The sequence below is a fragment of the Ailuropoda melanoleuca genome, chromosome 11, assembly GCF_002007445.2.
Source record: "Ailuropoda melanoleuca isolate Jingjing chromosome 11, ASM200744v2, whole genome shotgun sequence".
Taxonomy (NCBI): domain Eukaryota; kingdom Metazoa; phylum Chordata; class Mammalia; order Carnivora; family Ursidae; genus Ailuropoda; species Ailuropoda melanoleuca.
This window is the reverse complement of record NC_048228.1, coordinates 4,165,986-4,188,764: the sequence shown is the minus strand read 5'-3', so window position 1 is coordinate 4,188,764 and position 22,779 is coordinate 4,165,986. Positions and strand designations below refer to the sequence as shown.

The 22,779-nt window shown below is 54.4% G+C and overlaps 1 protein-coding gene across 3 annotated transcripts in view; it reads left to right on the top strand.

Moving 5' to 3' along the window:
• The window catches only part of ACOT7 (acyl-CoA thioesterase 7), a 97,489-nt gene that overhangs the window by 57,958 nt on the left and 16,752 nt on the right, over nucleotides 1–22,779 (top strand). For 2 of the 3 annotated variants that reach the window (XM_011230594.3, XM_002923852.4), the window contains exon 7: nucleotides 12,306–12,422. In XM_011230594.3, coding sequence (XP_011228896.1) covers nucleotides 12,306–12,422 — 117 coding nt within the window. Of the gene's footprint in view, nucleotides 1–12,305; nucleotides 12,423–21,247; nucleotides 21,278–22,779 lie in introns of all 3 variants that reach the window. The other variant, XM_034671144.1, reaches the window with a different exon arrangement.

Genomic DNA, 22,779 nt, shown 5'->3' with positions numbered 1-22,779 from the left:
TTTACAGCTCCAGCCAAACCTTTCCCTGGACTCCAGCTGAGTCCTCAGGACTTCCCCTGGGATGGCTGATGGGCTTTCCCAGACCCTCTTCTTCCAGCCCTCCCACTGTAGGGGTGGCCAGGCCATCCCCTCGGCTGTCTAGCCAGAATTCCCGTGATCTCCTTTGAGCTCCCGTGACTTCCTGTGACCTCCCAGGACTCAGCTGTCAATCTTGCAGGCTCCGCACCTCATCTATCAGCCAGTCCTTTGGGCTCTCCCTTCCAAACATATCAGAATGTGAGCGCTCACCGCCACCACTCTCCCCTCCCGGTCCCCATTTCCACTGAAATGGCCTCGTGCCTGGCCTCCTGACTCCCCTGAACCATCATCTCTTCTCAGCACTGTATCCTCAGCCACCCTTTTAGAGCAGAAGTGCAGTCGAACCCAGTCTGCTCCAGGCCCTGTGGTGGCTCCTGTCTCACTCCCAGTAGAAGCCAGATCTTTCTTTCTTTTTTTTTTTTAGAGAGGGGGAGAGGAGGTGGGGGGAGGGGAGAGAATGTTAAGTAGGCTCCAGGTCCAGCGCGAGCCCCACACAGGGCTCGATCCCACGACCCTGAGATATGACCTGAGCCGAAATCAAGAGTCAGATACTTAACTGACTGAGCTGCCCAGGCACCCCCAAAATCAGATCTTTTTATTTGTGCTGCCTCTGTCCTTACGAGGCCCTCCAGGAAGGTCTTCCCCTCTGCCTCCCCGATCCCCTTTATCTTGCACACCCTCTTGCCTTGCTCTGGTCTCTTGCCTTCCCAAGACACCTGGAGCACTTCAGCTGCGGGCTCTGCCCCTGCTGCTCCCTCTTCCTGGGCTGCGTTTCTTCCCTCTGCTGAGTTACTGCTGCCCAGACCACTGTCCAGCTGCTCCCCTTTCTCTGCAGCTCACTGGCACCCTGTGTAAGGTAGACACCCTCCCCGACCTGCTCACTGTGTGCCCAAGCGCTTACCACGCCCTAACGGCCACCTGCCTGGTGGCTCCCCACCCCACCCACAGCGCAGGCTCATGGGGTGGGGACTCGGTGTGCTGTGTTCACTGCCGCATCCCCAGCACTGAAAGTGGGGCCTGGAGCCGAGTAGACATGCAAGGCGCCGAGTGAATGACCTGGAAGCAGGGGCGCCTGGGCGGGAAGGGGGGCTGCAGCATAGCCGCGGAGTCAGCCCCACCTAAGGAGCATGTGCGGGGCTGTGGGGCGCAGGGACGCTGCAGAGCACAACACAGACACCGCCCACCTTGAAACATCCAGCAGCCAAGGGGCCATGCTTGGCCGCCGGGGGTCCTAAGGCTGGGGGACTGCACAGCTCGGCCAGGACCTGAAGGAGAAGGCAGAAGGAAGAACCGGCGGGCCGAGGCGGGAGGGAGGCAGGTGGTACACAGGCGGAGAGCAGGCTGGTGGCCCAAGCAGAGCCCATCTGGGAGGCAAGGTGCAGGAGGAGGCCTCCCGCCCAGATGCTCATGTTCGCTTGGTTTCTGTGGGGCGGTTGGGAATGAGCAGTGTTCTGCACCTGTGGGAGGAATTGATCTCACATAACATACAGAACAAGGGCAGATGCTCCTTTCCGGGTCTGTGGCCTCATTTAACTGGGCCCCGGCTTCATGGCGGACGGTGCGCCAAGTCCTTGGTTGGGGAGGAGGGAGGAAAGAGATGAGTGAGGCACGTTTCGGACTTTTGAGGAACGGTCTAGGGGGGTCCTGAGGTGAGCAAGCAAATGCTGGCTTGGGCCCCAGTCTCTTCATCATGCAGCTGAGCGTTCCTCCCACGTCTCACTTTCTAAGAATCTTTGGTTTTGAAAATGTCTTGCTCTGTGGCTAAAGCCCCAGAGGGCAGCTTCACATCCACCCAGATGGCTCCAGGACACAGGGCTGGAGGCAGGGTCTGGTTACCGCCCTGAAGTCCCAGGTGCTGTGGACGACCGGCTAGCTGCTCCCGCCCCTCTGGGCTGGCGGTGGGGTCTGCGCTGCCGGGTCTGTCCACCTGGCTGATGCCTGTCCACAAACTGGTTTCCTCCCACCCACTGGCCTTCTCGGTGGCCTCCTCCAGCCGGGGACATAGGTGGCTGGCCAGCAGTCCTCCTCTTCATCCACAAATGCGGTGTGTTTAGCCTGAGAAACCCAGTCCACTGTATAGCAGCAGAATGTCCTTCTCTACGGATATCCTGGGATCTTTTGTCTTTGATGTCAGATTAATTAACTTTTATTTCCTATTTAGCTGCATCATTAGGGCCACTGATTGTCCCCTAACGGTGTCTTTCCTGTTTAGTATCACGAGCATGGAATTCTTAAATATGACTTGAGTCTTTCCTTTGAGGAAGCTGACACCCACTGGAACGGTTCTTGGCCTTCAGAGACAGGACCCAGCCCTGCGGGGACTCCAGGCCTCGGCCTGCCCTTCCCAGAGTGGGCAGCGGGGAGGGCCTGAGTGTGGCACCGCCACCTGACCCCTAATCTCCCTGGCATTTGGGACAGGAATCCGCCTGCCCTACTCTCCCTGCTGCCTCGTTTGGAAGAGGGAAGCATCGATTCTCAAACAGCAGGAACCACGTCCAGTTGTGATCTGACACGGAACGTGAGGGCTGAAGCACGGCCGGGCAGCCCCTTTCCCCAGCTCCCAGGCACCTGGGAGCCCCAGCCCAGCTGTGCCCGAGGCCTCTGCCACAGTTCCAGCTGTTGCTATTTTGACGTTAGAAACCCATCATCTCTACGACCCTGTGTATTAATTGCCAAAAATAATCCTTACTAACTACCTTACCTAATATTCCCCCGCCCTTGGTTGCTTTTCACAGAGATGCCCATGGCTACATCTGGAACCTGGGAGGGAGACGCCAGACTGACTGGGGAGGCTGTCACTCAGCTGGCTCTCAGAATAACCCGTTGCCATTGCTGAGGGGTGGGTTTGTTAAAATAGGATGAACTTACTATTGTTTTCTTAATATAGGAGCCTGGCACCCACACTCCGTCAGCTGGGACTAAATATGGAAACGGGGGCATCTCAAGTCGCCGCCCACAGCGTGGGCAGTGGAGGCGCGCGGCTCTGAGCTGCTAACTGCCGCTCCGGGTTTGTAGGCAAGCGTGACCCAGGCAGCCAGTCGGACCTGGGAGAATAAATTTAAGCCTCTATTTTTAAGCCAGCCAACATGTTGTCGATACTTAAAAAACCTATGAGCAGTTAAATGTTAGATTCAAAAATATCTCCGGTGCCCGCTGTTTATCTGTGTTCGTGGCCGAGCAGGTCTCATTTTCTTCCTTCCCATAATTCCTGAAATGGATGCGGCGTCCAAGGACAGCAGATCTACAATTTTGTTGTCATTTTTTAAATGGCGAATCCTGGGTAATGAGGACAGCTCACGACAGACTGTAATTTGCCGCAGTGATGTTCCCATCACGGGCAGCCCCCATTGTGCCTGAATGGGGAGAAATTGACATGGTTTCCAGCGGGACCCTGGTAAGAGGCACATTTTGGAAGGCTCGGGTACTCGATGTTTCAGATTTAAGTGTGGAAAAGGGAGCAGGAGGTGGGGACTTCAGTGTCGAGGAGGGCTGGCAGCTTCATCTGCTCTGGCCAGACAGTGGGCCCAGTAGCACAGTTAGCGGGAGACCAGTTACAAACTGGGCAGGGGGCTTTCTGCAGGAGGGGGGCTGTTTGTTTTTAATAGAATTTACTTTTCTCCGTGGACACATGGATTGTAACGTATTGTGTCTACCGCTCTCGGTACTGTGTTTTGCGGTAACGGTCCTTACAAATGTGTCAGGATGGGATGAGATTTTTCATTATCTTGTTTCCACACGGGCCACATGACCTCATGGTTTTCTCCCAGCCACGGGTGACAGGAGCGTCTCATAACCACGCAGCAACGTGTCCTGGGTGGTTCCTCTCCCTACCACGAAGAGGGAGAAGACAGTTTGAAGTCAACATCTTATTATAATCTCGACTTTACAGCAGCTCTCTTCCCTCTAAGTAGACACCAGATGTCACCTGACATGCGGGACCCAAGGGGACCGCTGCTTCCAGCTCTGAAGGCACCAGGACACCCCCTTTTCTTTCTTTTTTTGGGGGAAGGAGCAGAGGGAGCGAGAGAATTCCAAGCAGGCTCCATGCCCAGCACAGAGCCCGACACACGGCTCAATTTCATGACCCTGGGATCATGACCTGAGCCGAAATCAAGAGTCAGATGCTTAACTGAGTCACCCAGGCGTCCCCAAGGAGACCTCCCTGATTCAAGGCCAAACACTTGAGTTCTGGACAGAGATTTTCCATGTAGTGAACCCTAGAGTCTACCTTGTCACTTCCCGTTGAACAGGCCATGCCCTCCCTGCGAGGTACAGATTAATGGAAGTATGGAGATCCTTCCTTCCTGCTGCTTTGACCACGCCCCGTGGACCAGACCCCGAACTCTTCCCAGGCCTCCACGTGCAGCAGAGTGTGGGATTGCTCCCCATCCTAGTTCCCGCTGCCCATGTCAGTCACTGTTCCCGGTACCTGGGATAAATCCCCGATTTGGGGCACAATCTCATAATAGACACACGTGGTATGACCAGGCCTGCCCCCTTATCTGGACACTGGAAGTCTGTGAATTCAGTCCATAAATGGCCTTTGCCATAAAATGGTGATTTTTTTTTTCTGTTTTTTGGTGAGGTTTGCAGCTAATCACGGTTCTCTCCCCTGTCCCAGCTCAGATTTGTATGCTAGCTGTTGGGGTCGGGAGGAGGCCATTTCTTATTTTTTTAATTTAAATTAATGTAGAGTGTTTTATTAGTTTCAGAGGCAGAGGTCAGTGTTTCATCAGTTGTATATAACACCCAGTGCTCATTCCATCACGTGCCCTCCTGAATGCCCATCCCCCAGTTACCCCATCCCCCCACCTGCCTCCCTTCNGCAGGTGCCCCTTCGGATCACTGTATCTGTATCTTTGGGGTAAATACCCAGTAGTGTAATTGCTGGGTCATAGGGTAGCTCTATTTTCAACTTTTTGAGGAACCTCCACACTGTTTTCCAGAGTGGCTGCACCAGTTTGCATTCCCACCAGCAGTGTAAGAGGGATCCCCTTTCTCCACATCCTTGCCAACATCTGTCGTTTCCTGACTTGTCGGCCATTCTGACTGGTGTGAGGTGGTATCTCATTGTGGTTTTGCTCTGTATTTCCCTGATGCCAAGTGATGTTGAGCATTTTTTCATGTGTCTGTTGGCCATTTCTATGTCTTCTTTGGAGAAATGTCTGTTCGTGTCTTCTGCCCGTTTCTTGAGTGGATTATTTCTTGGGTGCTGAGTTTGGTAAGGTCTTTATGGATTTTGGATACTAGCCCTTTATCTGATATGTCATTTGCAAGCATCTTCTCCCATTCCGTGGGTTGCCTTGGTTTTGTTGACTGTTTCCTTTGCTGAGTGAAAGCTTTTTATCTTGATGAAGTCCCAGTAGTTCATTTTTGCTTTTGTTTCCCTTGTCTCTGGGGACGTGTCTAGCCAGAAGTTGCTGCAGCCAAGGTCAAAGAGGTTACTGCCTGTGTTCTCCTCTAGGATTTTAATGGATTCCTGACTCACATTTAGGTCGTTCATCCATTTTGAGTTTATTTTTGTGGATGGTGTAAGGAAACGGTCCAGTTTCATTTTTCTGCATGTGGCTGTCCAATTTTCCCAACAGTATTTGTTGAAGAGACTGTCTTTTTTCCATTGGCTATTCTTTCCTGCTTTGTCGAAGGTTAGTTGACCATAGAGTTGAGGGTCCATTTCTGGGTTCTCTATTCTGTTCTATTGGTCTGTGTGTCTGTTTTTGTGAGGAGGCTGCCTTGTTAAGTGTCACTCTCCAGCAGACATAGCAAGGTAATTGTCAGCATCAGTTTTGTTCCTGACCAGTCACCTAGCTCACCTGGCTCTGGATTGAACAAGCATGCCTTCCCCAGCCTCAGCTGTGACTGATTATGAACCAGACTGTTACCCAGATATGGGCCCTACAGCTTACTAGTGGACTGGCTTCCTTGGGTTGCATGTGATCCGTAATGGGTGGTCTTTCATTAGTTCACTCGTTCGTTCGTTCGTTCATTCATTCATTCAACACAACCGTTTCCTGAGCACTATCTGCCAGGTTCTGAATTGGGCAGGGACACAGACAATAAGGCATGTCCCCACCAGGTGCTGGCTTCCGTATCACAGGTGATACAGATGGTCTGGGGGTGCAGCACTGTAGGGTGTCTGGCATCAAAAGGTCACCCAGCTGCAGCTGTCTTTCCCTGGAGTCCGCCCTGGGCTCAGAGCTGATTCTGGTCAGCATGCACCGGGGGTCCTGTGATATTTTTAGTAACAGTGAAATCACTTGTGGAATCTCTACCTGCATTTCGGATAAACGGGGAAGAAACCCTTCTTCTATTTATTCTTCCATTCTTGACGGCTTCTGGTTCCAGGACCCACAAACGGGGGTTAGTTGTAGGTACTTCCCGCATTCCAAACACTACTTCCAATTCAGACCCTACCTTCTCCACCTCCTCAACCTTCCTCCCCACCCCCCGTACCCCGAAGTTGTTGGCACCACCTGGTGGCTCGGTCTGGCAGTTCTGGTCTCATGACCCTCCATGCTCACACACGCTAATTTTGCTGCCACCCCCACCTGTCGCCGTGATCTTGCACTCTCTTCTTCATATCCTATCTGGGCAGGAATTCCACCTCACATCTCAGTGTTGCAGGTCCTGGATCAAGAGGAAGGCAACTCGGCATGGCCTCCGGTGGGTGCCCTGTGGTCAGGGGCTGGTCCCTGCTCTACCCCGAGCGAGTGCTATGCCATTGGACGCATGCCTCTCTGGGCTGCTGTCCAGTCACTCCATCCTTCATTCATTCATTCCTGCGTTCAGTGTTTACAGAGAGCCTTCCATGGAGCAGACACTCGGGATACATCCGCGAGCAAAACAAAGTTGTCTCCCTCCAGGGCCGACCTGGCCCAAGCGAGTGCAGCGTGCTTGACTACGGCTGCCACTGGCCCCTCAGGAAACCCAGACGTTGTTCTTCACGACCAACTCACTGCTCCCAGCAACACTGTTACTTCTCTACAACACGTCCACTTTGTTCCCATCTCCTGGGCCAGACTTCACGGTCTCCTTCATTTTCTCTCAAAAAACCCTCCTCGTCTCTGTCTCATGAGAAGGACCCTCAGGGCAGCTCCATCTAAGAAAAGGACAGCCACACATAATACACATTCTGTTACAAACGTCTAAAATTTTCCAGTTAAAATGCCCTGAACATTCCCCAGAGCACTAAAAGGGGGGATTTTAACTGAGTTTTCCAGTTTTTCTATGAGAATCCTGTCTCTCCATCATTCTTGTGTTCAACTATTCCTAGATTCTGGATTGGCCTGTCCTTGATGTAAATTATTGCCGGTGCAGTGGTGTCTCGTGGCAAACACAGCCTCTCTTGACACTTCTTCCAACTGAATGAGCTTTTGTTGGTTGCCCAAGGAGGTTTGCTTATCGTACTTAGAGTAATTCTGTGGGAAAATGCCTTCTGAATTAAAAACCAGCGAGCAGGGGCTGCCTGTCCAGCTGTTGGAACAACTCAATTCTTTGTGAGGCAAACCAACCCAGGAGAACTCAGTCTGTGGGCTCTTACTCCCTCTGTGAAACTGAAGGCGCATGCACATACCCCACACCTGCATGCACACACCCCCATATGCACACACGCACCCCCGCACATGCATGCACACTGCCACACACATGCACACACGCACACCTCTGCACATCCATCTACACATGCATGCACACCCCCACATACAGGCACACATCCCCACATGCACACACACCCCCACACACAGGCACACATGCACGCACACGCCCCTGCACACACATACACACATGCACAACCCAACACATGCATGCACACCCCCACATACAGGCACACATCCCCACATGCACACCCCCCCACACACCCACACACCCATGCACACACCCCCACACCTGCATACACACTTGCATGCACACACACCCACACATGCATACACACATGTACACCCCCACACATGCATCACACACTCCTGCGCATGCATGTACATGCACACACCCCCACCCCTGCGTGCACATGCACGCACGCACCCCTGCACATGCATACACACTCCCACACACATGCGCACATGCATGCACACCCCATATGCACACCCCACACACACATGCACACTCCCACACACACATACACCCACATGCATACACACATGCACACCCCTACACACACATACACGCACACTCCCGCACATGTATGTACACGCACACACCCCCACCCCTGCATGCACATGCACACATGCACCTCTGCACATGCATGCACACCCCCACACAATGCACACACCCCACACACACACGCACACACCCCCATATGCACACCCCACACACACATGCACACTCCCCCCCCCCACACACACACCCACATGCATACACACATGCACACCCCTACACACACACACGCACACTCCCGCACATGTATGTACACGCACACACACCCCCCCCTGCATGCACATGCACACATGCACCTCTGCACATGCATGCACACCCCCACACAATGCACACACCCCCCACACACACGCACACACCCCTGACCCTGTATGCACACTTCTCTGCACATACATACATGCATGCACAGCCCCACACATGCATACCCACACATGCACACCGCCCTCACACCTGCATTCATAGGCGTGCACACCCTGAAACTGCACCACGTCAGGAGGTGGGCTGTAGGTCTCAGAACTGCTTCTGTGTCCTCTGTGGTTTGCATGTGTAAGGGGAGGCTATCCCTTGGACTCCACCCTTGTCCCCTGAGCAAAGTGTATGATTCTCACTCAGCGTGTTTCCTGGCGTTCTGAGACATCTCACTTCTCTCTTTCTCTTCCAAACGTCCAGTCTCTTACAAAGTCTCCAGTTAAATTGGCGTTGGGTTTTACAGACTTTCGTGTTGTAGCGGTAGCTGCCATTGTGGGCAGCTCGGGGCTCGCCCGTCGCCTCTCGTCCCTGCACTAGCAGACTCCAGAGCTCCGAGGGCCATCTGCCCGTCCAGGGTCCCCAGCCAAGCAGTGGTGGGGTGGTGCGGCGTCTGACCCCAGAGTCCAAGCCTGCACCACCGTGAGGGCGGGGCCGTGCTCACACCGGTTCATCTGGAGGCTGAGGTGGTCCTCCAGGGAGGCAGTCCATAGTGACAAGCACAGTGAGGTACCTGGGCGCTGTTTTCTGTTTTTCCCTCCTTGGGGTGCCGGGCTGGGGATGTGGCTGAAGGGCCTCTGCCCTGCCAGGCCTGCACTTGCCCCACCTTTGCTGGGGCCCCCAGCTGTGGGTAAAGACCCAGAGGACCTCATGGTGAGCTTAGGGAAGGCTGCCTGTGTCCGTTTCCTGTAACAACTTCACCCAGCAGAGGCTCCTTGCAAAGCAAAGTGTGACCCTTTGTCTCAGACCTCTGAGCCAGGCTGCTTGAAGGCCAGAGGCACCCCTGCCCTTGCAGGAGCCTCTGGCCTCAGTCGCCTGGAGATGAAACCTGGTGCCTGCAAGTCTTTCCTCTTAAAAGAGATGTTTCCCTAGCATTCCGTCTGCACGGTCTTTAGAATGGGACCCGTACGTGTCAGAGCCTGCATTGTTAATATGAAAACTGGGGATACTGATCCCTTCCTTCTTGGATGAAGCTAGATCTATGTGCCAGTCTTTCTGAAAGCGCTTTTATTTTTTTTTTAATTTTATTTATTTTTAAGATTTTATTTATTTATTTGACAGAGAGAGAGAGAGAGACAGCCAGTGAGAGAGGGAACACAGGCAGGTGGAGTGGGAGAGGAAGAAGCAGGCTCCCAGCGGAGCAGGGATCCTGATGCGGGGCTCGATCCCAGGACCCTGGGATCATGCCTTGAGCCGAAGGCAGACGCTTAACGACTGAGCCACCCAGGCACCCCTGAAAGCACCTTTATTTATTTTATTTTTTATTTTTTTAAGATTTTATTTATTAATTCGACAGAGATAGAGACAGCCAGCAAGAGAGGGAACACAAGCAGGGGGAGTGGGAGAGGAAGAAGCAGGCTCATAGTGGAAGAGCCTGATGTGGGGCTCGATTCCATAACACCAGGATCACGCCCTGAGCTGAAGGCAGACGCTTAACCGCTGTGCCATCCAGGCCCCTGAAAGCACCTTTAAAACAGCAGGCAGCAGCTCGGTCTCCGTCCCTATCTGGTCATTTATCATTACCATCAGATAGCAACATCTTCCATTAAAAAAAGTCACAGTAACAAAAGCATCATTTTTTAATCAAGAACAGGAATGTGTTTTTTTAAAACCTTTCTATTCTGGAAATGCTCAGATATGCACAGAAGTGCATACTGGAGTATACTGGACCCCAGCTGTCCCTCTGTCTCAGGTCCCTTGAAAGTAGCATCTTCTGCTATATTTGTATGAGGCCCCTGGTCCAGTACGGAAGGGACCTCTGCTCTTTTTAGCTCTACTGTATTTTGTTTTCCCCACACAGTAAAGAGAGTTCTAATTAGTCACCAATGTTTAAAAATTGGTAGATTCCTTGTAAACGTGTAGGTTCCAGTCTTGTCTAGAAACATCAGAAGGCTGGTAGCATAAGGCCCTGATTCCTGGGCATGGGAGGCAGTGGGCAGGGCCAGCCAGCTCTGCCCACCATCCCACACCACCCGCCTGACCTACAGGCATTTGGTTCTGCAAGCCTGATCTTAAACCTGCTTCCCCGTGAGCCTGGCTTTCATGAGTAGAATAACATCTGCTTTTCTGCCTCTCTCTGGATTTTTAGAAAACATTCTGTATTCTGGGGTGAATACACCTAAGTTTCTAAGAGTTCTTTTTAATTAATTAATTTATTCATTCATTCATTTATTTTTAGAGAACGAGAAGAGTGTGGGGTGCGGGGGTGGGGGGGGCAGAGTGAGAAGGAGAGAGAGAATCTCTAGCAGATTCCCTGCTGAGCACAGAGCCTGAGATCATGAGCTGAGCCAAAATCAAGAGTCAGACGCTCAACTGACTGAGCCACCCAGGTGCCCTCTAAGACTTATGATAGCACTGGGTTGATTGATGTCACTGATGCTTTTACAGGTCAAAAATGGTTGAATATTGGCAATCTCATGTAGTTTGGTCTAATAAAAGACATGGTTTAAATGTTCAGATATAAAATAAGTAGAATATGTTGTCCTGGGGGCAGGAGTTGGGGGGGGGCTGGCAGGTATACAGTTGTGATCCCATCAAATTAAGGGGACAGCGAGCAGCCAGTGTCTGCTGCCTGAGGTTTTAAAAACACCTTGGCCCTCCGTGAGCCTGCTTTTTTGTCTGTTTGTTTGTTTTCTATAATGGCCTTCTTGTGGTGATTCACATGCCATACAACTCAGCCATTACAAGTCATTGATTTTTAGTGTATTCCCTGTTACACAACCATCACCACAATCAATGTTAGAACATTTTCATCCCCCCAAAGAGAAGCTCCGTACCCATTAGTACTCACTCCCTGTTTCTCCCTGACCCCCAGCCCTAGAGACCGTTAATCTGCTTTCTGCCTCTATGGGTCTGCCTGTTCTGGACGTTTCCTATAAAGGGGATCCTACAATTTCTGGTCTTTGGGGCCTGGCTTCTTCTACTGAGCATCGTGTTTTCAGGGTTCGTCTGTGTTGTAGCATGTGTTTGTGCTTTGCTCATTTTCATTGCTGGGCAATGTTCCACCGTATGGATGGGCCACATTTTCTTCATCAGTTGACGCTCATGTGGGTCATGTTGCTTTTTGGCTATTGTGGGTAACGCTGTCATGAAATCCGTTTACAAGTGTTGTGTGACCATGAGTTTTTAGTTGTTGTGGGTGCCTACCTAGGAGAGGAGTTGCCAGGGCATATGGTAACTCTCTGTTTAGCCTTTTGAGAAACTCCCAACTGTTTCCAAAGCGGCTGCACCGTTTCCATCCCTACCAGTGATGCGTGAGGGTTCTGATTTCTCCGTGTTCTCACTGACACTTGCGATCTGACTTTGGTTGTAGCTATGCCAGTGGATTTTGTAACAAAACCTTCCTGGGGGAATAAGGTATCTGGGGAGGGTGGGAAAAGTGTCGTCATTTTGTTAGCGGCCAAGACCGTCAGCTGCGGTCGTTTTCGGAAGCTGCTGAGGAAGCCGGCTTCTCGGCATGAGCTTGAACAGCGCCCCGGTCGTGCATTGCCGTAGCCCGAGCTGGCTGCGGCCCCCGCTGCTGGGTAGTGGGACGGCTTTGTCTTTTATGACTGGTTTCCAGGGTAGGAAGTAGCCTCCCCACGTCTGACCTGCCACGTGCCCCTTCTCTGCAGGTGTCACCATGAAGCTCATGGACGAGGTGGCTGGGATCGTGGCCGCACGTCATTGCAAGACCAACATAGTCACTGCTTCCGTGGACGCCATTAACTTTCACGACAAGATCAGAAAAGGTAACGGGACTCTGCTGACAGAGAAGGCGGGTGGCCGTCGGCTCTCTGGCTCCCTTTGCCAGTTTGCTTGGGGTTTGCACCCAGTGTCGCCAGCACCCTGGTGTCTGCCCATTTGCCAAGAGAAACAAGCCAGTCTTGCGCTTGTTCTTGTTGGTACGTCTGTGAGGCTAGGATTTGTTGGTTTGATTTTTCAATCTGCTAAGACCCGTAACTCAGATGTGTTTGGGGCCTTTATGCTATGAGGAGCGCCATAAACCCCTCTTAAAATGCTCTCTGAAGAGTTTGCGTGCACAGCTCCAGTGACGGTTGCCCCCAGGTTTTACACAGTTCCTCTAGGGGAGGAATAGATCATCCCTGACGTACATGGTGGCAGGGTCCACACGGAGAAGCCCGTGGACCACAGTCCTCAGCCAGCCCGCCTGCTCCACCCAGGCAGCACTGGGGTTGGGCACTTTCCCTGTTCCAGAGGCTCGGCGGCCACCACAGGAGACCGGGCCATCTCCTCACACCCATCCCATGTTACTGCTGAGGGTGTGAGGTGAGTGGCCGTCCCCTTCCAACGCATGGTGATTTCTATGTGTTGTGTCTTCTGCGGTTAGGCTCTAGGTCCCAGAAAAGTAGCTCCTTGCTGCAGGGCCGCGTGGGGTCAGGGCGTGGGAGCCTGGTATTGATTCAAGAGCAGCCTTGCTGGGAAAGCTGTCAGGTCAGACCAGTCCATGGCTGGGAGACTCCTCCAAGCGCTGCTCGGCTCACAGAGTCCCCCAAGACGTTCCTGACCCTTGAAGGCTGCACGGCCAGCACCGCCAGCATGCTCTCTCCCACAGAACATTCTGGCGGTGAGTGCCCAAGTGTGGGGCCAGAGGGTCCTGGTGTTGGAAGGGTAGAGGGCTGCTTGCCCGCCCTGGGTCTCTGAGAGCAAGTCAAGCACACCCTTGCAGGATCTGGGTGCCTTTTAGGGTAAGGACAAGGTCTGTGGCACCGCTCCCTCTGATTTGCACAATCCCTTCATAACTGGTGGGTGTTTGCCACAGACACAGACCTCAGCGTCATTTTAGAATTTGTCCACAACAAGTGGGTCTTGTCGTCTTGGCTTGTCTGTCATGGGCCTCAGGTGTTGTGTGCAGTGGTGGCACGAACATCTGGGAAATGCAGACTCCCCTGCCAGGACTCTCTGCCTCTCTTTTTCTAGAACTACTCCCTGGATAAGTCCTTGCAATCAGAACTTCACTGTTAAACACAGCTTCCTCAAAATCCATGGGGGAAAACACGTTTACATTCTGTGACCTTGCTGTGTTCCGTGTCTGCCATGTGTCCTTTGAAAAGCGCCAACTAGGAAAAGACACAGACTTTCCTGGAGAGCCAGCCGATTTGCTCAGCGTCAGCGGGCTCAGCGGATGTGCTGTGTAGCTCAGGGAAGCTCCCCGAGAATGACCGAGTCTTCACCCCCAATCCCTTGTGTGACCAGAGTTAACTTCCAAGGGGGAGTTGAGGAAGGAGAATGGTTGGTTCGTGGTCCGTAGGAATTACTAATTTGCAGGCAAGACCGTGAACTCTCCTGGAGTACAGGGCCCTTTCTAGGACCCATTTAACGTGGAAGCCACTGGGGCAACTTGTGTGTGGAGCTGCCCTTGACAAACGCTTTCAGTTTCTAAAACGTTACTCTTACTCCAAACACAGAGAAAAGGATCTTCATTTTCAGAAGCCGTATTCTGGCAGGACGTTCTATTCTGGGTGGGTTTCCTCCAGCAGGCAGAGTGAGCGGTGGGCTGCAGAGGCCTGCCTGGCTACACCCTTGGGGGCTGACCCTATACAGCCCCGGCCTGGAGCCCGCACCACCGGGGGACCCTCGCCGGTGTCCCCACCCCGGCCCGGAGCCTGCGCCGTCCAGGGCTCCTGTGCCAGCAGCGCATGGCGAGCAGAGAAAGGATGTCTGCTTTCTCCGATCACTTCCTGGTTTGTGCATAAAGGAATGTGGGCCATGCTAGCAGCTATGGAGTCTAGCCTATTTCTGTGCCAGTGTCCCCCAGGCGCTGTTAGACACTGTCACACCTTATTTGTTGTTTTGCAGAGGAATGTCCCTGTGCGAAGCTGTGGGCTCCTCTGGGCCTGTGTCCCGGGTGGGGTCTTGGTTCTGGCAGCGTGCCGGCCACACCCACCTCAGACACAGAATGGGCCCATCTCGTCCTCAGTTCCGGGGGGCAGAGGTCTCTGCAGGCACGGCGCCTTCCCTCCCCCATTCTTTGCTCCTTTCTGGGTGCATGCAGTGCGAGGCTGTGGTGACCCTGCCGGCTGTAGATCCTGGACAACAGGCAGTCCAAGCGTGCCAGAAACTTGCTGAGGGATGGAGAGCGACCTCCCGGCTCTCTCTGCTTTGATTTTCTGACGCAAACCTGCTGAGGTCCCGTTAACCCTCAGCCTGTGGGGCTCTAGTGCGGCCTCCAAGCTCCTGCCATCCCTGATCCAGCGTCTCCTCCGCTTTCACACGACGGGGCCAGGAGAGCTGGATACCGCCGCCCTACCAGGCCTGCTGCCCAGGTGGGACCCCCGCACCCTGTGCCACGGGTGGGGCGGGGCAGAGTTGAGTGCTCTGGAGACTGGTGTTTGTGTCGCGGGGCTGCACCACAAGGGACCACAGACTGGGGGCTTCAAACAGTGGACCTTTGCTCTCTCACAGTCTGGAGGCCCAAGTCCCAAATCCAGGTGTGGGCAGGGCCCCTCCAGAGGCTCTAGGGGATTGCCCTTCTTGCTTCTTCCAGCCTCTGGTGGCCTTTCCAGGCTTGTGGCCACATCACTCCAACCCCCCCCCACTCTCACGCGGCCCCCCCTTCTCTCTGTTCTTCTGCCTCTTACAAGGACACTTGTCACAGGATTTAGGGCCACCAGATAATCCAGGAGGGGTTCAACCTGAGAGCCTTAAATCAGTGGCACCTGCAAAGACCCTTATTCCCAGTAAGGTCACATTCGTTGGGGTGGGGGGCCCCGTTCAGCCCACTACACATGCGTTCTCTCCTTATAGCTTGATTCTGGTAGACACTAGCTCACTTTCTCTTTTGCAAACTTGTGAGTTGGGTAAAATCTCTTCTGTGCCCCAAGTTGCACCTTTACCCCCCCACAGGACGTGAGTCCTTCCCTTGTGAGGGCCAGTGGTGAAGTCAGCACCCAGCCCAGAGAAGGAGTGACTGAGAGGCAGAGAAGGGAGGGCCCCCAGTGTTGAGGACAGTCATACATCCAGGGTTGGGGGACAGCCCCAGGATCTGACTCGAGAGCGGCCCCACTAGAGCAGAATTGAGAGGCCCTGTGCTTCTCCGGCATGGGGCCACCGATGAAGGAGCAGCGGCTCTCCTCTGTGTGGCAGGAGACGGGGTCAGTCCCGGGGCACAGATGAGCAGCGCAGAGCACAGAGCTGCCCTCCTTTTTGTTGGGCGTAGAACTAACTCGTCTCTAAGTCGACTGTAAAACGGGATCAGCATAAGGACTGTTTTTTAAGTAATGATATTTTCACGGGAAAGGCACACGCAGGCGGCTGAGCCGGTGGGCACCCTGGGGCTGTGGTCACAGGGTGGCAGCTGCCCACAGCCAGTGTCCGGCCTCTTCAGACGCACCGCCCTGGAGGGTGCAACCGTGAGAGGCCACTGCTCCTCCTGGGAGGGTGCCCCCCACCTCTGAGGGCTGATCTGACGCGGTGGGGAAAAGCCCGGAAATATAGATGCGTTGCCAGGCCAACGTGCCACCTGTGTGAGTTCGCTGTGGCTGCTCTAATGAGTCACCACAAAACTAGCGGCTTCACAGGCCACAGATTCCCTCTCTTGTGGTTCTGGAAGTCAGGCATCTCAAAGAGGTCCGTGGGCCTGCGTTCCTGATGTGAGGCCCGACTGGGTGTTATAGCAGAGGTGGCCAGCACGGTGGGGTGGGGTGGGTTGACCTACGACCCCCGGCATCACTCAGGGCAAGCTGGTGAAGCTTGAAGACCCGAATTTACTTTTATAGGTCGCTTCCCTCGTTGCTGATTGTTTCCTTTTAAAATGAGATGTGAAAATGCCAAGGCAGCCATTGAGGACAGTAGAAACGGCACGTGGTTACTGTTGCTTTCATGGTTCGGGAAGCCCTGGCAGGAACACCTGAAGCTGGAGTTGTTTGTGGAGAAGCCATCTTCCCAGACTGTTGGGGTGGGAAGTGAGGAATCTTCTAGAAAATGCTTTGGGCTGTGTTATGTAAGACACACCAAAGTTACTTCTCTACTTCCCTGCTTTTCTGAGGAACGCTCGCTGCCACTGCTCTTTTTGGAACTTCAACACTGAGCTGTTCTTAACGTTTGAAATACTTGGCAGCCCCTCAGCTGTGGTAAGAGCAACTTTTTATTATTCTGTTTTCCAAATGTCCGCAAGCTGTGCCATCTGCCCTGGGAGAGATGCCCTGCTGCTAGGGGTCGGAGGCGGGGCCCTCCCGCAGCTCACCATTGACCCAGAAACAGAAAGGAGCTGCAGTTCTCAAGTACATGTTACGTGCCCCTGCCCCCCGAGGGTTTACCTGCCCAGTGCTGCAGGAAGTCTCCTCGTCCCGCTTCCCCGGTCTGGAACCCGCCGGAGCCTCAGGATGTCTCCTTGTCCCCGCTTCCCCGGTCTGGAACCCACCCGAGCCACAGGGCTGCTTTGTGATGGAGCCAGAGGGCAGGCCGCACAGCTGGCTCTGGGGCCAGAGCTCTGAGCCCCTCGCTCGGGTGCCTCCTCACTGCCAGGCTTGAATGACAAGGGCATCACCGTGGTGGGTGACGAGCTAGTCCCTGCCAGTCAAATGCAGCGCCATTCACCCCTGACACTTCGCAGCTGCCAGAGTGGCGGCTGGCCCACGCAGTCGTGTATGAAACTCCTGGCTTTCTCAAGCCTCTTGAAAACATGGCTAAGGGTTCTTGCAGTTAGGGGAGTCCAGCCCTGTCCGTGTCTCTGGCATCGGCCTTGGCCCTGGCCCTTTCCCCACTGAAGTTAGTTGGTCCCGCCTCCAGCTGCGCCCTCAGTCTCATCAGCTTTGTCTGGGGGCCCACCTGTGCTGTCCCCACACCACCTGCTGGCCACCTGTGGCTGTTTGCATCATAATTAAAGATAAGCAAAATGGTAAATGCTGCTCCTCCGTGGCACCCGCCACATTTCAGGTGCTCAGTGGCCACACATGGCTGGTGGCTGCTGTATCAGACGGCACAGAGGACCTTCCCAGCATCACAGAAAGTCTGCTGGACAGCGCTGGTCTCTGGACAGTCTGGACTCTGTCCCCAGCGTCTGATGCTCTGGGAGAGATTTCCATAGGCCCCTAGAGAGCATATGGACACTCAGCACAAAGCCTAGTGCCCCGGTGCCCCCTTCAGCAGGGTCCCACCACCACCCAGCTCACTGCAGAGCTGGGTGCAGGCCTTCCCGCGAGACAGCCTGTGTCCCCAGGGTACTCAGCACGCCATCTGCAGGGGCACCCTGCTCAGACCTCAGGGGTCCAGTGGGGTTCACTAGACAGGCCTGCTTCTTGGCTTCTTGCTAGTACTCATGGGGTTCTGCTTTTTTCTGGAATTCACAAGAGGAATTTGCTACAAGCTCCAGCTTCCAAATTCAGTTAGGTATCCAGCGGTTGGAACCATCAGATAGGAGATGGACAGAACTTACAAAATACCAGACAATCGTGTCCCTTCATTTCGGTTGGATACCTTCTGGCAAGACAACAGCAAGGTTTGACTTCCTGGGCCCTCGATGGAACAGTGAACCGATTTCCACACGCGGCCACTGACCATCCTTCCCACTGGAAACCCACCAGGTCTGCCACCGTGTGGCTGCCGGGACCCTGGCCCAGTTGCCATTGGGATTCATTCGTTTTTACTTGGAGCTCCATTAAGTTTCTAGATTTCTTGTACTGTCATAGAATCCCTGCTTGAAACAAAGTATCACATGAAGTGGTAGAAACATACAATAAAGCCACATAAAGGTGATATTCTCTGAGCTTTAGGAAGCATCGTGCTCCTGATTTTATAGTCACTGTGACTCAGTGTCAGCAGCAGCTCCGAAAAACTGAACCACATTAAAATCACCCGGCACGGGCTCTACCTAGGTGGTTGTATTAATTTTGTATGGCTGCTGTATCAATTTACCAAAAACTGAAATGACACAGATTTGCTGTCTCAGTTCTGGAGGTCAGAAGTCTGACCCAGGTCTCACTGGGCTGAAGTCAGGCTGCCATTCCTTCTGGAAACTCAAGGAAAAAATCTACTGCTTGCCTGTTCCACCTTCTAGAGGCCACCGGCCTTCCTTGGCATGTGGCCCCTCCTCCCTCTCCAAAGTCAGCAGCATGACATCTCTCTGGCCCTCCGCTCCGGCCTCCTCATCCACTTGGGAGGACCTTTGCGATGACACTGGGCCTGCATGGATAATCCAGGCCGGTCGCCCTACCTCAAGGCCCTTAACCTAACCATGTCTGTAAAGCCCCTTTGCCACATAAGGCCACATAATTCACAGGTTCAGGGGATTAGGACATGGACATCCTTGCGGGACGTTGCTCCCCCTGCCATAGTGGCCCGTTAATTCTATTTGACACAGAGGCGGGTAGGGTTCCAGACCACTTCTGAGCTCTGCCTTTTCCCTGCCCTGCGTCTTCTCCTATAAGCTCTGTAGACAGGGTCCTGGCAGAAAGCACAGGAGAGCAAGAAGGAGCTCAGCCCTGGGGCTTTCAGGGAGGCTTGAGAGGAAGCACCCCTCAGTCTGTCCCAAGCCCCTCAGCGGCTGATACCTGGTACTTCTGAGGCTCGGGGCACTCTCAGTGAGGCAGCAGGGGTGGTGAGCTTCCTGGCAAGTCTCGGCCTCTTACAGAGATTTAGCACTGGAACTCAGGTCCAGAGGGTACCTTACGTGCTGGGATCCTGAGTCCCGGCCTCTCAGACCACGCTCACGAGCGGGCGAGCTGAGCTGCGGCCCCGGCCTTCCTGTGCTTTGACCACCCCTGTGATTTGTTGTAAACGTTACTTCTTAACAACCATGTTGGTCTGATTCTCCACCCGGAGACCCTGAGAGCATTGTGTGGGCACACTCTGCCCTTGGGCTTAAGGTGACTTTTCCTGCAGGGCTGTTAAGCAGAAGGGCACTCAGACCCTACCAGAAATTTCTGTCCTGGGCTTACATCCACGTGGCATAATTAATGTGGGCAAGCGACCTCTATGTGCCACATTTGCAGGCTCACCGGTTCCTCATAAGCTCCTGAGAGACATTACTCTCATGCCAGTTTGCAGATGAAGAAGCCAAGGCCAGTGTGGTTCCTGGCTGGCCACCTCCCCAGTGCACCCCAGAGCCTGCGGAACCCGAGGTCCTCCCCAGAGCACCACGGCCCAGGAGAACTGTGGGCCATCCCGGGGCTGCTCCAGACCTCAGAGAGCCCGCCTTCCATGGACATACTCGGTGGGGAATGGCTGTCTGTTCCCATTTTAGCAGCTCAGAGGAGAACTCCGTGCCCCCTCTTGCCTCCCTCCCCAGGCCAGGAGAGTGGTCCGACACCCTGATCTTGTCCTGGTGGGCTTGTGGCTCCTAGCCCCGATAACAGGGGCTGTTTTCCGCCTTGAGCTGGTCACACCTGGTCTTTTAAATGAAAAAGCCGTTCTCTGGGTGGATTTGGACATGTGACATAGTGGAAAAGTCCCCAGGCACTGTCTCTGTGCTTTGGACCGCTCAGCCTCTGCTGTCCCCCACAGAGAGCCTCTGAGCACGTGGCTGCCGCGTCCTGCTCCCCCGTCTGCAGTTTTTTGGGCAAATGGAAGTGAACGAGAGCACAAGTGAGCTGCTGGCTGAGGTCCTTCCCTGTCTCAGGTGGTGTCCCAGTGTCCCAGGCAGGGGTTGGGGTAGGCCTGGCACACCCTTGGTCCTGCCCCTGTACCTGGGGTGGAATGAGCCAGACCTCATGGGAAAGAGCCTGACACCCCATCTCCATGAGATCTCTGGGCATCCTGCCTCTGGCTTGTGTCTAAGTCCCATGCTCCCTGGTGAACCACATCGACAGCCTTGCCCCACCCCTATGTGGTAAAGGGGCCTGCAGGCACCTGGTTCAGGCTCCCATCCCATAAGAAATCACTGCACAAGCCTCAGGGAAGTGGCTGGAAGGGGGAGCCAGTCCTGGCTGAGCCTTGAGTAGGTTCTGTCCACCAGAACCCTGCCTGTGATGGCCACTGTCCTTGCTGACTTCCGGCCTTGTGAGATAGTGGCGGTCACTGAAGTGAGCAGGTCAAGCCTGGATGCTGTGTGTTCTCTTATTAAAAGCCCCGCAGCCCCTGGCTGGGTGTAGTAAATTGGTACAGCCATGCCTGCTGCTGTCTTCATGCTAGGCACACTCAGACACGGGTGTGACCATGCTTCCAAACAGGTGCACCAATGGGGTCATTCCACACAGAGCCTTCAACTTGGAGACCACGGAGCAGTTCAGGGGTGTCCTGATCCCCCGAAACCAGAAGCAGAAACGGTGTGTTATATTCCTCCAGGAGAGCCCCCATGGCAATGACAGGAGGCAGAGGGGACACCATGGGAAGGACTCAGGAAAATGCATGGCGCCTTCCCTGTCCGGCCCCAGCTGCCGAGTGGCCTGTAACTCCGGCGGAGCCTGGTGAGCCTGTGAGCGGCGTGCCCCTGTGGGTCACGGAGGCAGCTCCTAACGGGGCAGCAGGACTCACGCACTGACCCTGGGCCCTGATGTACTCGCACCCTGGTCTCAGCCGGGCCACAGGTGTGTGCCTGGTGCTTTGGTTGTGACTCTGCCCTCGTAGAGCTCCCATAATGCCACTTGTCACTGACCGTGTAGCCTTCCTTCCCTCCCAGAAACGGCTGTACGGACTTGAAGCACTCCCTGTAAGTATGAAACTGAGTGTGGCATGGAACATTCTGGTACTCTATAACATGGAATAACTGCGCCTGCTTCTAGCCTGCCCACACACTCACCCCTAACAGTCACCACGCTGTCTTGACTTGTCTGTCCTCCTGGGTCTTTCAACGTGTCTCATGGCGCCTGTTTTCTTGGAGCTAGGACACCGGGGTTCCCAGGGTTGTTAAAAGGTCCCCAGAGCCAGCACTGGTTCCAGGGAGTGGGTCTCAGCATTATGTGTCAGACTGGGGCAGGGATTTCCTTGAACCCAGCCCAGAATGAGACCATGCTGGGAGCAGGGACCACGGGGAGCCGTTCTGGCTACACGTTGGGGGTGCAGCCAGGTGTCCGCCCCTTGCCCTGGAAGTCCCTGAGGATTAGTGCTGCCTCGTGGTCCAGAACCACACCGTCGGTGATGATAATGACAGTGCTGAGTGCCTTCTGCCACTGGGCACCAGGTTAGCACCTGGCTCATCTCGTATCTTCCCCATAGTTACCCTGGGAGGCAAGTCAAGTCTGTTTTAGGAAAAGACTGGGCTCCGTGAGATGAAGGGAGCAAGGCGAGAAAGGGCCAAGGCTGGATGGTAGGCAAGAGCCTGTGAACAGGAGGGTGGGGGCAGAAGAGCCGCTCTAGGTTGGGAAGCAGCTGACAGGATGGATAGTCATGCCCCAGGGGGCGCGGGGAGTACAGGGAGGTTGGATTGAGGTTGAGAGGGAGAGAGACACCCGGGACAGTGTTATAGGAACATAGGACTCTGGACTACATCATAATCAACGAGGGAAACCATGCCAGTCCAGGCAGGTGGTGAGCACCTGGGGATTCGGATCAAGGGCAGGGCCTCGGCTATGTTGTGGGGCAGGGTCTGCAGCTCCGAGCAGAGCTCTGGTCCCATGAGCAAGCCTGCCGGAGAGAAGGAGAGCCCGACGGCATACACACAGCTTTGCCAGGACAGAAGGGTAGGAGGACCTGGGCTGAAGTGCACACAGGGGCTCTGGGGGACATAGGACCACGGTCATCGTGACCACTGGCCCTGCCAAGAGCCCAAGGCTGCCGTCAGACCAGCATCAGGAACAATAGCCAGGGAGCTGGGAAGGTACCGGGCAGGTGTGCTTAGAGCAACACGGTGGGGCATCTGTGTGGCACAAGTAAGGTCACGGTGTGGACGGTGTGGGCTGGTGTGGCCTTAACGTGACTTCAGAGGAACAGAGCCAGCTCACCCTGTAGCTGCCGGAAAGCAGGTTGGGGGCGGCTCCTCCCAGGGGAATGGGGCCCAGTGATGGCCACCACCTTGAATGTTTGCATAAACGCTAAGAGCGAACGCCTGCTCCCTAGGCAGGTGAGTGTTCAGAGGCTACTAATGAGGTGCGGTGAGAGCTCGTCGTGTCCATGTCCTCGTAGTTGTTAGACGCTGCCTAACCAGGTGTCTTCTAACGCCCTCCGCGACACTGCTACCTGTGCCCTCCCGCCCCGCCCCGCCCCTCCCGTCGG